The sequence below is a fragment of the Carcharodon carcharias genome, chromosome 7 (assembly GCF_017639515.1).
Source record: "Carcharodon carcharias isolate sCarCar2 chromosome 7, sCarCar2.pri, whole genome shotgun sequence".
Lineage (NCBI taxonomy): Eukaryota > Metazoa > Chordata > Chondrichthyes > Lamniformes > Lamnidae > Carcharodon > Carcharodon carcharias.
The window spans coordinates 11,044,566-11,060,403 of record NC_054473.1 but is presented as its reverse complement, the minus strand read 5'-3'; the positions used below and the strand labels follow the sequence as shown (position 1 = coordinate 11,060,403).

At 46.7% G+C, this 15,838-nt stretch overlaps 1 protein-coding gene across 1 annotated transcript in view; it reads right to left on the bottom strand.

Moving 5' to 3' along the window:
• The window catches only part of plxna1b (plexin A1b), a 538,027-nt gene that overhangs the window by 254,879 nt on the left and 267,310 nt on the right, over window positions 1–15,838 (bottom strand). The window contains exon 9 of the mRNA XM_041191009.1: window positions 544–658. Within this exon, the coding sequence (XP_041046943.1) occupies window positions 544–658 (115 nt within the window). The remainder of the gene's footprint in view (window positions 1–543; window positions 659–15,838) is intronic.

The following is a 15,838-nucleotide window of genomic DNA, read 5'->3' as shown; positions in this document are numbered from 1 at the left end:
CCTTCTGTCCTTTACGGTTTAACATGACGCTCTTGGTTAAGGGTGACGCTAACCTGCAGGGCATCAGGCGGAAACCCACCACACCCCCCATGTTTTTTTCTGGCCTGAAAGCCCCAGGGACTCCTGACCCAGGCATTCCGAAGGCACAGGGCACGGAATGAATGACAAACTTGCATTGTTGCTCCGACCCTCAAGATTATTGTTTCTCCCGAAGTTCCTGGATTATCATAAAGAGTTGACCTCGAACAGAGAGCCCGCTGATTAAACAGGACCTTCAACCAGCTGTGGGCACAGCAAGCGTCAAAGACAAATGTGTTGAGGGTTGAATTACAATCGCTTCTATCCTGTGACTTGTGACAAGGAGTCTGCTTTATGGTGTGCTCATTAATTGAAGAGCCATCAATAAATATGGCATGTCTGGGGATCGCTTTCTGTGGATGTATTGATGTAGAGGGGGGGAGGGGGAAGGGATTCTGCAGTGCAAGGGCTCTTGCGCTTAATACAGACAACAATCTACTTCAGTAACCCATCGTGGGAGCTTACCTCCGACATGTTGACTCGTCCCTCCTGGAAAGAGCAGTCGGCTGCGTTCTGAGTGCAAATGTGACGATATTTGCACCAGTGACAGGGGAAGGAACCATCGACACATGAGAGGCAGCTGGGAGAGAGAGAGAGAAAGAGAGAGATAAAGGATCAGTCAGTGCAAGACACATCTGGGAAACAGTTGCGCTTAAAAACCACACACACCCTCCATCCCCACTCGGTTCCAAATTGAACTTCTTTGAACCTACAGCACAGAAATAGGCCATTCAGTCCAAATGATCCACGTCAGTGTTTATGCCCTATGCAAAACTCATCCCACCCTTCTTCAGCTAAACCTATCAGAGATTCCCCTTCATAGAGCACGGGGAAATACAAAGACACTGAATCGAGGGGCTGAAACTCACCCCACTCACCCCACGCCTCCCCCTCCCAACATCTCCCTCCTGGTTTTCACTCCATCTTTGAAAGATGGGTCATGCCTCAATGCCCCTTGAACACAAACATAGTGTCCCTCCTCCCCCGGCTTACTCATCAATCCCGCAGCCCATCCGTTAAATACGGTTCTTTACTGTTCCAAATGATCGGAGCCCAAGCAATGATCACAGGTTCGTTGTCTCTCAGTGAACAATATTTGCCTCCACTGACACTCAACCTCATTGCATGTTCCAGCACAGAAACAGGCCATTCGATCTTCCAAGGGTGCAGCAATTTACCTCACACGAGCTGCTTGACGCTCCAACAGATTCCCAAAACCTTCAGTGTCCCACCTTTCTGAACATCTCTTTAGCTTTTTGCTTCATCCACTGTGGCAGAGGATTGCACATTCTCATCACCTGCCAATAAACCCTGAGCCTCAATTCTTTATCCGTTACCTTAAATTTGTGTCCTCTCATTACCACCTCACCGACCAGCAGCAATCTGCTTTGTTAACGTTGAAATTCAACTGTTAGTCAATTTCGTCCCTTCACGTAATACTCTCTAACATGCCCAACAATTACCCCCATGACAACCTTGACTGAATGTTAGTGTTGTCTACGGCTCAGTTGGTAACACTCTTGCCTTGGAGTCAGAAGGTCATAGCTTCAAGCCCCACTGCAGAGACTTTAGTGTGGAACCTAGGCTGATGATGTGATTCAGTACTGAGGCAGCACTATACTACCAGGGCTGCTGATGCTTCAGTGGAGGTGTTAAGCCAAAACCCCATCTCCCTGTACAAGTGGAAGGTTCTATGGTGCTGGCTCCAAAAAGAGGAGAGCCTGTCGAGGGCCAATGCCTATCCATTGGCTAAGATCCCTAAAACAGGTCCGCTCATTATCATGTTGCTGTTTACGGGAGCTTGCTGTGCACAAATTGTATTTCTTACATTACAGCAGTGACAACACCAAAAATACTTCAACGGCTGCAAATCGTGTTGGGACATCCTAAGGTTGTGAAAGGCGCTTTGTAAGTTCTGTCTACCTGCGTTTAGATGAGAAACTGGAGGGGGAGGCACGAGAGAGAGTCCAACATGCTGGTGCAGAAATCAAACACCAGAGGCCAGACAAGCGGGAGTCTCCCCAGGATCCATTTCAGCCTGTCCACCAAATGCTGTCAGGATTTTGCCTGATAACTTCACATTAACTGAAGTGATGACATCAATCAAATGGAAACCACTTGACAGGAATCATTAGAGCTCCTGCTGGTGCATTAAGGGAGCACAGTCTCATCGCTAGTCAGTGCGGATTTTAACCTTCTGACAGTACAGAGAGGGGTGGGCAGTTTATTCAGAGGAAGCTAAAATCTTACAGTGGCTTTTTTGGCTATCATCAGTGTTCTGTCAGTTTGTTTTCATTTGTCATTCTGCGCTCCTTGTATCCACACCTTGGGAAAGGTTATTATTCACTTGACGCCAAAACCAAACAGGTTTGTTTCTTCCCCGTGTCTTCCCCTCCTTCCTGGCTGCTTGTCCAACAAGTAGCCATTGAAGCACCATGCTGCCTGCCTCCATCTTTGCAAGAATAAGGTCCGAGATTCCAATCTCTTAACTCATTGTCTCGGCCATGTCTAACTTGTGGATAGCACTCTCTCACTAGCCCCCCCCCCGCCGCCCCCACTCCCTGCCACCTAATTAGAAGGTCATAGGTTCAAAACCCCACTCTAGACGCTTGAGCACAAATCCTGCGACAGTACTGAGGGAGTGCTGCACTGTCAGAGGTGCCACCTTTCAGAGGGGGCACTAAACCAAGGCCCTCATCTATATGCTTTCCGGCAGTTGCAGTGAAAGTTGGATGTCCTATTCATAGAGGAGCGGAGAGGTGACCTCACTGACCTGACCATCATTCTGTAGGTTGATGGGTATTTCAACCTCCAAGGGCATCACAGGTCACGCCAACTCCTGTCTTCGCTTGACATTACATCTTCGAGCTGGAGGTACGAAGGTCAACTGTGGTGCTCCACCCAGTCTAAGCACAGCAACTTCAGTGAAACGAACCTGGCATCCTCCTGGTCCTTATTGTTCTGTATCATCCAATAGTGTGTGTATATCAAGTCATCAGGTGCAACCAATTGGAATGCCATGATCCTGCAAGTGGAGGTGCCAGTGGGTGGGGGCAGGGAGCTATGCCCCTGCCTTCCTCCCTTCCCCAATCATTTTGAGGTTGCCCAACGTGGCTTTGGAGGACCGCTTTAATTTCACTGCTGAGAACTTCCATCACCCGCCTTGGGATATAGGTTCAGTCTGACGATCTATCTGGATCCAAGTTCACCCTAACAACCAGGCAAGCAGATAGTGCCCCATTCCCTGCTCAGTCCCCTCCCTGGAGAATCAGCCAAATCTCAAGCGCAACTTGCTTCCTTTAAGACATTCTTCAAAACTTACCTCTTTGGTCCAGCCCTTGGCCACATGTCTTACGATGGTACTCGGTTCAGTGTCAAGTTCTGTTTGATAACCCTCCTGTGAAGTTCCTTGAAGGTGTTTTATTGGTTAAAAGCACCATATAAATGCAAGTTGTTGTTGCTGACCACACCAACACCCAAGAAACCTAGACAACGACCACCTAAAATTGCACAGTGCCTGGACACACGCTCAGACATCACACACTGCTCCAGTTCAAGGGACTGGCATCCCAGCACACTGCAAATCCCAGCCTGCATACCCAGAGAACACCGAATTCTCAATCCCCTCGCAGTTACTGGCGCGCACTCAACTCACAAACCAGGCCAACCAGTTTCAACTTGGGCAGATGTTCATCTGCAAAGTCAGAGCCAATGCCCACTTGTTAAATGAGGGGCTGCTTTCTGCCAAAACCACTCTCACTGACAACCTGTGCAGATAGCGAGAGAGAGAGAGAAAGAGAGAGAGAGGGAGAGACAGGCTCGCCAGCCAACCTAAACTGACATCATGGGCTTGGCAAAAGTGCAAAACCCCCATTAGCTAATTTGACTATAATTGTAAAGGGAACACACTGCCAAAGAATAAATCCTATTGACATTGTTGGCTTAGTGTCCACCCAAAGTGAGGGGCTGCAGCCAAAACTCAGAGCATTTCCTTCAATTCCTCAACCACACCCAGTGCCAAAGTGAACTGACTGACTGACTTCACCAAAGGACAGACACGCTCAGGGAGGCTGCCACAGGCCTTAGTTTGCCAAAGTGTTGAGTGAGGAAACAGCCCTCAATCGCTTTTTGTGATCCTGATACTATCTCACTTTACAACGTGTTTTGTTAAATCAGTCTTATCTCAACTGCGATAAAGCTCTTGTTTTTGGGCACCAATACTGTGGAAGGTTCAAACCATGTGTGCTTTAAGCCACACAGCTTCGAGCATCATGGGTGGACTAGGGTTGCCAACTCTCCAGGGTTGGCCTGGAGTCTCCAGGAATGAAAGACTGATCTCCAAGACACCGTTGCGAGCAAAAAATAAAGGGAGACTGACATTTATGTAGAGCTTTTCACAACATGCTTCACAGCAAGTTTAGTTCTTCTGAAATGTAGTCACTGTTATAATGTAGGAAACGCAGTAATTAATTTGCACAGAGCAAATTCTGACAAACAGTAGCGATGTGATATTGACCAGGTCATTTTTTTTGTGATGTTGATTGAAGGATAAATATTCTCCAGGAGACCAGGGATAACCCCCCCCCACACCTCCGAATAGTGCAATGGGATCTTTTACATCCACCCAAGCAGGAAGATGGGGCCTCGATTTAAATTGATTCTGAAAGGCGCCACCTCCAACAGTCCCTCCGTGCTGCACTGGAGCCCGGCTTTGAATTTTTTTTACTCATCCTGGAGTGGGGCTTGAACCCAAAAACTTGTGAACCAGAAGTAAGACTGCTACCAACAGAGCCACACCGGACAATGAAAAACCCAGGGGGTGGGGGGGGGTGGGAAATCATACCAGGTGTTTGTGTGTTGTTTACCGTTTATCAGACGAGAGCACGTTCATAGCATCAGAGAGTCGTAGAGTTACACAGCGCAGAATCAGGCCCTTCATCTCCGTGCCAGCCAACAAGCGTCTATCTATCCTAATCCCATTTCTCAGCACTTGGCCTGTAACCCTATATGCTATGGCGTTTCAAGTGCTGACCTAAATATTTCTTAAATGTTGAGAGGCCCATTTGGCTGTTGTGGCTCAGCTAACAGTACATTCGCTCACCTCTGAGTTACAAGGTTCTAGGTTCCAATCCCACCTCAGGACTTGAGCACAAAGGTCAAAGTTGACACTCCAGTGCAGTTCTGAGAGACTGAGGCCTCGTCTACGTTTTCAGGTGGAGGCAAAAAATCGCAATGGTATCATTTTGGGAAAAAAAAAATGAGCAGGGACACTATCCCCGGTGCCCTGCCCATCTCTCAATGTGCCATCAGAGGAACCATGTTTAAAGTAATTAGCAAAAGAAGCAAAAGCGATATGAGGAGAAAAGTTTTTTTATGCAACCAGTGGTTAGCATCTGGAATGCCCCACCTGAAAGTGTGGTGGAAGCAGGCTCAGCTGAAGCATTCAGAAGGATAACATACTGTTATCTGAAAAGGAAGAACGTACAGAGGTACGGGAAAAAGGTGGGAGAATGGCACGAGGTGAGTTGCTCTTTCAAAGAGCCGGTACAGACACAATGGGCCAAATAGCCTCCTTCTGTGTCATAGAACAATTCTCGGATCCTGTGATTCAATCAACATCACAAAAACAGAAAATCTGGTCATTATCACATTTCGGTTTGTGGGAGCTTGCTGTGTGCAAATTGGCTGTAAAGCGATTTAAGACATCAGAGGGTTGTGGAGGAAGGCACTATATAAAAGCAAGTCTTTCTTTCTTGATGACTGTAAAAATATTGGAGATAGGAGAAATTGGCCATTGGACTGGCAGTCAAGAATCATCCAATCGAGTAGCAAAAATCTGTTTGCTTCATACTTGGTGTGGGAAGAGCATGCTGGACAGGTTGGATGACCAATGGCGGGACCAATTGCAAGCATACACCTCCTAACTTGACGACACATCAGTCTCAGTGAGTCTCTGTTTATATCTGCACAAAGTCTCAAAAAAGTAATAAAACCAGACGGACCACCCAGCATCAACCTAGGCACCGGAAACAACAACAAATCCAGCCCTGCCTACCCTGCAAAGCCCCCCTTCCCTGGCTGGTGCCAAAATTGGGAGAACTGTCTCACAGACTAGTCAAGCAACAGCCTGACATACTCATATTCATGGAATCATACCATATAGATAATATCCCAGATACCACCATCATCATCATCCTTTGGTATGTCCTGTCCCACTGGCAGAGCAGACCCAGCAGAGGTGGTGGCACAGTGGTATATAGTCGAGAGGGGGTTGGCCTAAGAGTTCTCAACATTGACTCTGGACCCCAGAAGTCTCATGGCTTCAGGTCAAATCTGGGCAAGGAAACCTCCTGCTGATTACCACAAACCACCTCCCTCAGCTGATGAATCAGTGCTCCTCCATGTTGAACATCACTTGGAGGAAGCACTGAGGGTGGCAAAGGTGCAGAATGTACTCTGGGTGGGGGACTTCAATGTCCATCACCAAGAGTGGCTCGGTAGCACCACTACTGACCGAGCTGGCCTAGTCCTAAAGGACATAGCTGCTAGACTGGGTCCGCGGCAGGTAATGGGAGAACCAACAAGAGGGAAAAACATACTTGACCTCATCCTCACCAACCTGCCTGCTGCAGATGCATCTGTCCATGACAGTATCATTAGAAATGACCACCATACAGTCGCTATGGAGGCAAAGTCCTGCCTTCACATTGAGGATACCCTCCATCGTGTTCTGTGGCACTGCCACCATGCTGGTGGTGCACTGGCCTAGCAACTCGAGACTGGGCATCCATGAGGCTCTGTGGGCCACCAGCAGCAGCAGAACTGTACTCAAACACAATCTGTAATCTCACGGCCCGGCATGTCCCCCACTCTGCCATTACCATCAGGCCAGAGGATCAACCCTAGTTCAATGAAGAGTGCAGGAGGGCATGCCAGGAGCAGCACCAGGCATACCTAAAAATGAGGTGTCAACCTGGTGAAGCTATAACACAGGACTACTTGCATTCCAAACAGCGTAAGCAACAAGTGATAGACAGGACTAAGCGATCCCACAATCAACAGGTTAGATCTAAGCTCAGTCATCCTGCCACATCCAGTCATGAATGGTGGTGGACATTTAAACAGCTCACTGAAGGACAAGGCTCCACAAATATCCCCATCCTCAATGATGGGGGAGCCTAGCGCATCAGTGCAAAAGGTAAGACTGAAGCATTCGCTACAATCTTCAGCCAGAAGTGCCGAGTGGATGATCCATCTCAACCTCCTCCAGAGGGCCCCAGCATCGCAGATGCCAGTCTTCAGCCAATTCAATTCACTCCACGTGATATCAAGAAACAGCTGAAGGCCCTGGATAGTGCAAAGGGTATGGGCCCTGACAACATTCCACCAACAGTAATGAAGACTTGTGCTCCAGAACTTGCCACGCCCCTAGCCAAGCTGTTCCAGTACAGCTACAACACTGGCATCTACCCAGCTAGGTGGAAAATTGCCCAGGTATGTTCTGTACACAAAAAGCAGAACAGATCCAACCTGGCCAATTACCACCCCATCAGTCTACTCTCAATTGTCAGTGAAATAATGCAAGGGGTCATCAACAGTGCTATCAAAGTGGCACTTGCTTAGCAATAACCTGCTCACTGTTGCCCAGTTTGGGTTACGCCAGGGCCACTCAGCTCCTGACCGCATTACAGCCTTGGTTCAAACATGGACAAAAGAGCTGAACTCCCGAGGTGAGGTGAGAGTGACTGCCCTTGACATCAAGGCTGCATTTGACCGAGTGTGCATCAAGAAGCCCTAGCAAAACTGGAGTCAATGGGAATCAGGGAGAAAACTCTCCATCGGTTGGATTCATACTTAGAATAAAGAAAAATGGTTGTGGTTGTTAGAGGTCAGTCATCTCAGCTCTAAGGACATCACTGCAGGAATTCCTCAGGGTGGTGTCCTCGGCCCAATCATCTTCAACTGCTTCATCAATGACTTTCCTTCCATCATAAGGTCAGAAGTGGGGATGTTCGCTGATGATTGCACAATGTTAAGCACCATTCGCGACCCCTCAGATACTGAAGCAGCCCATGTCCAAATGCAGCAAGACCTGGACTATATCCAGGCTTGGGCTGACAAGTGGCAAGTAACATTCATGCCACACAAGTGTCAGGCAATGACCATCTCCAACAAGAGATAATCCAACCATCGTCCCTTGATGTTCGATAGCATTATCATCACTGAATCCCCCACTATCAACATCCTGGGGGTTACCATTGACCAGAAACTGAACTGGACTAGCCATATAAATACTGTGGCTACAAGAGCAGGTCAGAGGCTAGGAATCCTGTGACGAGTAACTCACCTCCTGACTCCCCAAAGCCTGTCCACCATCTACAAGACACAAGTAAGGAGTGTGATGGAATATCCCCACTTAGCTGGATGAGTGCAGCTCCCACAACATTAAATAAACTTAAATAAACTTGATACCATCCAGGACAACGCAACCTGTTTGATTGGCACAACATCCACAAACATTCACTCCCTCCACCAACACCAACGCACAGTAGCCGCAGTGTGCGCCATCTATAAGATGCACTGCAGAAACTCACCAAGGCTCCTTAGACAGCATCTTCCAAACTCTCTAGCATCTAGAAGGACAAGGGCCACAGATTGATGGGAACACCACCACCTGGAAATTCCCCTCCAAGTCACTCACCATCCTGACTTGGAAATGTATCACTGTTCCTTCACTGTCACTAGGTCAAAATCCTGGAACTCCCTTCCTAACAGCACTGTGGGCGTACCTACACCACAGAGACTGCAGCGGTTCAAGAAGACTGCTCACCACCGCCTTCTCAAGGGCAACTTGGGGTGGATAATAACTACTGGCCCAGCCAGCGAAGCCCACATCCTGTGAATGAATAAGAAAGGTAATGCCCTCCACCTGCATGTAATTAAACACAATCGATACACAATTAACACCCTTCACCCACCCAAAGCCAGCAAATTGCCCAGGGCAGTGCCCACACTCAGTTATATGGATTGGACAGCACAGAAACAGGCCACTTGGCTGACCTGGCTTATGCCAGGTGTTTATGCTCCACACTAGCCTCCTCCCACCCTACTTTATCGAACCCTATCAATGTATCCTTCTATTCCTTTCTCCCTCTTGTGTTTATCCAGCTTCCCTTTAAACACATCGATGCTATTTGCCACAACCACTCCCTGGGGGAGCAAGTTCCCCATTCTCACCACTCTCTGGGTAAATAAGTTTCCCCCGAGTTCTGGTCTCATCCACAAGGAGTGAAACATCTTCTCTACATCTATCTTATCAAACTCCGTAATAGTTTTGATGAATGTAAAAAAAAAGTTTTTTTTTTAAATCTATAAGTTACGAGGCTCTTCAGGTGGTGTTGACAAGAATTCAGGGCCAGGGCAGTACAATCAGGTGGGGGTCCCATCCCTGCTTGCTGGCAATTGGAAAGTGCATGGCATCCGGTTCAGGCCCGATTGTGATGCCTGCTATTATCGAATTGCCTGCTGATACCCATCATCTGGATGTGCGCATAGAAGAATGGAATGGGCACCAGGAGGAACAACAACAACTTGCATTTGTGTAGCATCTCTATCTTAGCATGTCATGCTATGACGCTTCACAGGAACAATTTTTAAACAAAATTTGACACCAAGCTTGGTCAAAGAGGTAGATTTTAAGGAGTGCCTGACAGGAAGAGAGAGAAGTAGGGAGGCAGAGAGGTGTAGGGAGAGAATTCTAGAGCTTGGGACCCAGGCAACTGAATGCAGTGTTACCCGCGGTGTGGAGTGATTAAAGTCGTGGATGCGCAAGAGGCCAGATTTGGAGGAGCACAGTAATCTCGGAGCATTGTGGAGCTGGAAGCGGGTCACAGAGATGGGGAGCGGCCGAGAGGTCACGGAGGGATTTGAAAACTAGGAGAGGAGGGTTTCAAAATTGAGGCATTGCAGACAGGGTGCCAATGAAAAGTCAACGAGCACAGGCGCAAGTCAGTGTCTCCAGGACAGATGAGATGACAGGAGGAACAAAACTGAGAAGGGGTTGGTGGTGGGGGGGCGGGGGGTAGAAATATAAAGTTGCACATCGTAATGACAGCACAGGTTGCGTGGCAACCAGGGTACAGGGCAGATAGAAAAGATGCACCAGTGATCATTAGAAGCTACAATCAGGAAAAGTTATCCAGAGGAATTGTTAATTATTCATACCTTCAGGCGAAAGGAGAGAAAATGCATATTTCAAAAGGAACTTAAAAGCAATGAGTTTGTACTTCTAATCTCTGAAGCCTGAGATTACATGCCATATTTTCACAATATACTATAACTGAATCACAAAATTATGGCCGGAAGCACAGGTTGTACTTAAATAATTTCTTTATTTTAATCAGTGGCATCCCGAACGTACTGGAGACTGTTATATCCAGTAAGCCATCCACTTGAAGTTATTTTATTTTTTAAACAGGATGCTAGTTTGTTTATTAACATGATAAAAAGATGTTAATTGGAGGTTCATTACTATGCAAATTTATTTCATTCTTAATAGCGGATGTTAATTAAGACAGCATACTGGTTATCAGTATGCAAGAAAACCTGTTTTATTTTTTAAATATATAAAACAAATTATTTTCCCCTGCCAAATTTCTTCCTTTCTTTCTCAGGTACAACAACTCCCGCACAATTCTTGATATTCACACAAATGAAGAACTTGCATTTCTATAGCACCTTGCACCACCTCGGAACGTCCCAAAGTGCTTTACAGCCAATAAAGTATTTATTTTTGTTGAAACATGGTCACTATTATAACGTAGGTGACCCAGGAGCCAATTTGCACTGGGAAAGCTCCCACAAACAGGAATGCGAGATCAACAGATAAACTATTTTGTTAGTAATGTTGGTTGAGGGATAAATATTGGCCAGGACACCGGGGAGAATATTTCCTTCCCTGAAGGATGTACGAACATACGAATTAGAAGCAGTAGGCCACTCGGTCCCTCGAGCCTGCTCCACCATTCAATAAGATCATGGCTGATCTGAATGTAACCTCAACCCCATATTCCTGCCTACCCCTGATAACCTTTCACCCCCTTGTTAATCTTAAAAATGTTCAAAGACTCTGCCTCCACTGCCTTTTGAGGAAGAGAATTCCAAAGACTCAACCCTCGGAGAGAAAAGAAAATTCTCCTCATCTCTGTCCTAAACGAGCGACCCCTTATTTTCAAACAGCGACCCCTAGTTCTAGATTCTCACAAGTGGAAACATCCACTCCACATCCACCCTGTCGAGACCCCTCAGGATCTTAAAGGTTTCAATTAAGTTGCCTCTTACGCTTCTAAATTCCAGTGGATACAAGCCTAACCTGTCCAGCCTTTCCTCATAAGACAACCCACCCATTCCTGGTAATAGTCTAGTAAATGTTTTCTTAGCTGCTTCTAACGCATTAACATCTTTCTTTAAATAAGGAGACAAGTACTATACATAATAATCCAGACGTGGTCTCATCAATGCCCTGTACAACTGAAGCATAACCTCCCTACTTTTGTAATCAATTCACCTCACAATAAATGATAACATTCTATTAGCTTTCCTTATTACCTGCTAACCTTTTGTGATTCATGCACTAGGACACCCAGATCCCTCTGAATCTCAGAGCTCCTTAATCCCTGATCATTTAGGTAATGAGCTTCTGTATTATTCTTCCTGCCAAAATGGACAATTTCACATTTGCCCACATTATACTCCATTTGCCAGATCTTTGTCCACTCGCCTAACCTATCTATGTCACTTTGTAGCCTCCTTAAGTCTTCTTCACAATTTACTTTCCTACCTATCTTTGTGTCGTCAGCAAATTTAGCCACCAACCCTTTGGTCCCTTCATCCATGTCATTGATATAAATTGCAAAAAGTTGAGGCCCCAGCACTGATCCCTGTGACACACCACTCGTCACATCCTGCCAACCAGGAAATGACCCATTTATGCCAATTCTCTGCTTCCTGTTAGCTCACCAACCTTCTACCCATGCCAATATGTTACCCCCTACACCATAAACTTTTATTTTCCACAGTAACCTTTGAAGTGGCACTTTATCAAATGCCTTCTGCAAATCTAAGCACAGTACATTCACCAGTTACCCTTTATCCACAGCACACATGACTCCTTCAAAGAACTCCAATAAATTGGTTAAACATGATCTCCCTTTAACAAAACCATGTTGACTCTGCCCAATTGCCTTGAATTTTTCTAAGTGCCCTGTTATAACATCTTTAATAATAGCTCCTAATACTTTCCCTGTAATAGATGTTAGGCTAACTGGCCTATAGATACCCTCTTTCTGTCTCCCTCCCTTTTTGAATAAAGGAGTTATATTTTCTATTCTCCAATCAAATGGAACCTTCTCTGAATCTAGGCAATTTTGGAAAATTAAAACCAGTGCATCAACTATCTCACTAATCACGTCTTTCAAGATCTTAGGGTGAAGTCCATCCGGACCTGGGGATTTGTCAGGCTGCAGCCCCAACAATTTGCTCAATAACACTTCCCTGGTGATTGTAATTTTCCCGAGTTCCTCCCTCCCTTCCAGTTCCTGATTTACACCTATTTCCAGGATGTTACTTGTGTCCTCTATAGTGATGCCTGAAGCAAAATACCTTGTTTAATTCATCCACCATCTCCCGACTTTCCATTATCAATTCCCTACCCGCACTCTCTATAGGGCCGTAGTGAATCAGTTGGATTTTTACTGCGATTTTTTAAATTTACCAACCCAAGCTTTTTAATTTTTATTTAAAAAGCAGAATTAAGAATTCTCAATGGCGGGATTTGAACTCAGAATCTCTTCATTACTGGTATAGGCCTCTGATTTACTGGTTTCACTACACAGTACAACTGTTTCCAATACACTGACCTCCACTACCCATCCCCCCACCAACCCCCCCACCACCCCCCACCCCCGCCCCCCCCACACCACCCCACCCCCCCCCCCACCCCACCACCCCCCCCAACCCCCTACCACCCGGCCCCCACCACCTTTGGATCTTGCAATCTATTGGGAGGACAAGGGAACTCATTCCCTGCTGCTCCCAGGACCCACCCGGATAAGCGGGCGACAGGAGGTGGGAGCGGGCTGCTGGGTCTGACCCCAATCGAGCCAGCAGGTCAAAGGGCACTCGAACGGGGAGCCAGTTGGGGGAGATGAGCGCGAGCGGGGAGCAGCCAAGTCCCAGAACGGCTGCAGGGATCAGAGCAGCAGCCAGTACAGATCGCTCCAATGATACCCAAATAGAACTTCAAAGGAGCTTACACCAGTGACATCTGGGCCAATGTTCCAGTTGGGCCATTGCGCTTTTTGATGTAAATTAGCCAAATGGTTAAGACTGTCAGACCTGATTAAACCATGAGTTACTTCAAAGACAATGGAGATGTGGAATAAAATGTGCAGCAAAATGCATGTCATTGAAGCACTAGCAAACAAGCTTCAGGCATTATTCGAGTATTCCATGATATAAATGGAATAATTAATCTTTAAGTTATAACAGCTCAAAGAGCAAGCGGGAGGATAAGACATTTTCGTAAGAAGTTCATGAAAGATTAAGATGTCCCAGGAGTGATAAAGCGATAAAGTGATAAAGTGAAAAAAAATCCTAAGCCCACCCAATCTTCGGACCTACATGGGCCTGTCCAATGATTACTCAACCTTTCCTGAAGTGAAACAAAGGCTGGTCTCTGTGTATTGTGCCCCTCAGAGGACGAGACAGAGATAGTCAAGAAAGTGGGGGTGAGGGGGTGGGAGCATGGACGAGACGGGTGGAAGTGCCTAACAGAGGACAGGTTAAGAGGGAGAGCAGTCGCATAAGAACGAAACAGTGAGCAAGGTGGAGCAGTATCGAGTGAGACGGGGGGGGGGGGGGGGGGGGGGGGCTGCGGGTGAGACAGAGGGTGGGCGAGGAAGCCAGGGGGTGGGTGCGAGCGCGAGAGCTGGGGGTCGGGCGAGACAGAGGGCAGGAGAGAGAGCCGACGGGGGGGAGGGGAGGGGGCAAGCAGGAGAGCCGGGGGTGGGGGCGAGAGGCTGAAAACACACAAAGGAAATCACCAGAAATAAAGCATAGCCCTGGACCAATGTGAAACACTGACAGGTAGCAAGGAGCAGGCAGAAGTTATATTCTGTGCGTGGACTGTGTATTACCCTATGTCACCCGGTTGCTTGCAATTACCATCAACTAAACTTCAGGTACAGCACACTTCTTGCCCACTGTAGCTAAAGAAACTGACATTTTGACCTTTAATTCATGTAGTTTGGGAACAATGGGGCATTTTTGCAAGGTTCATTCGAGTACACCATGCACCCTGAGTGTACTGCACCAAGGTATCAGGTGAATATGCACAGTCAGCACCCAGTGCTGTCCTCTTTGACTACAGTCAAATAAAAATCTACTGATTCCTTCAATACATCGTAAAGAGCAAGTTCAACTGCTTTCAGTATTTAACAGTTCCCATTGCCTTACTGCGTGCACTCATATTTTTAATATCCCAGCTAATCTCCTGAGACACTCTAAATGGGAAGTGAAGACCTTCAGATTAAGTGAGGCTGAAGAATCAGGGAGAATAAGTGGTCCGTAGCAGTAAGTAATTCATTTCCTATTGTAAAGTCATGCGTTTTGTCCTCAGTTTATATTTATTTAAAGAATCCCTGGACGTACATGTGTAATAAACTGTCGATGTAAACAATTTACATTGTAATGACAATGTCTCATTAATGAAGGCTGCTGTGCCTCCAGTGGACAGAGGGTGTAATTGTAGCGTGACAGGTTTACATAGGCACTTTCCCTTCCAAATGTAAAACAGTGAAAGCAACAAATCTTGGAATCAGCTGTCCTTCCTCGTACTGCAGGCATTTTCAAAATGGTCACTCAACGAAAGAAATAGACTTGCATTTACATAGGTCCTTTCACAACCTCAGGGCCATCCCACAGCACTTCATAGCCCACAAAGTGCTTCTGAAGCGTGGTTGCTGCTGTTATGCAGGATATGAATGCACAGTAAGTATTTCCAGGAGAATGGAGAGTTCTCTACCCAGCATCCACAGCAGCAGAGAACGTGCTCTATCCCATGGGAGAGAGCCGTGCAAACGTTCAGTTCCAGAGGTAGAGTGGTTTCTCTGGCACTAAGGATCCTGGGTAAAGAGCTCCCCATTCTACAAAAAAAAACATTCCTTTCACAAAGCCTGCGGCCACTTTGTGTTGATCTGTAGCATGGTCGTTTGTGAGCGTTCTTGGATTCAGAGTGCCTCTTTCATTTTTTCATTTTGCTTAATACTTGGATCTCCCAATAATTGTCCACGCAGGTTTCTGACGATAAAGATCTCCATTATCTAGCCATAATGGAAGACTTGCGTAACCGTGCAGTGCCCAACATTTATTCCCCATCTCACACGTTACAAAGCAGCTCATCCTCCTGCTTCTCTGTGAACAGCGCAACTGAGATCTGCTGCATCAAATACACTTCAAAGTGCTGAAAATACTCCAATATTTGAGCACTTCCTGCTGGTTTTCCTGACCCTGATATCTTGGCCCCTCTCCAGGGCAGGTGGTAGATTTGCAGAAGCAGCTGCCTTATCAACAGAAACCTCCCCACAACAATTGGTATCTAACTGATCTCAGCACGTCCCTATTTGGCCACTGGGAGTGTTCACGTAGGTTAAACACAGCTCCATTTTAGCATGTTAAAAACACAACCGTGTTCCTGAATGCC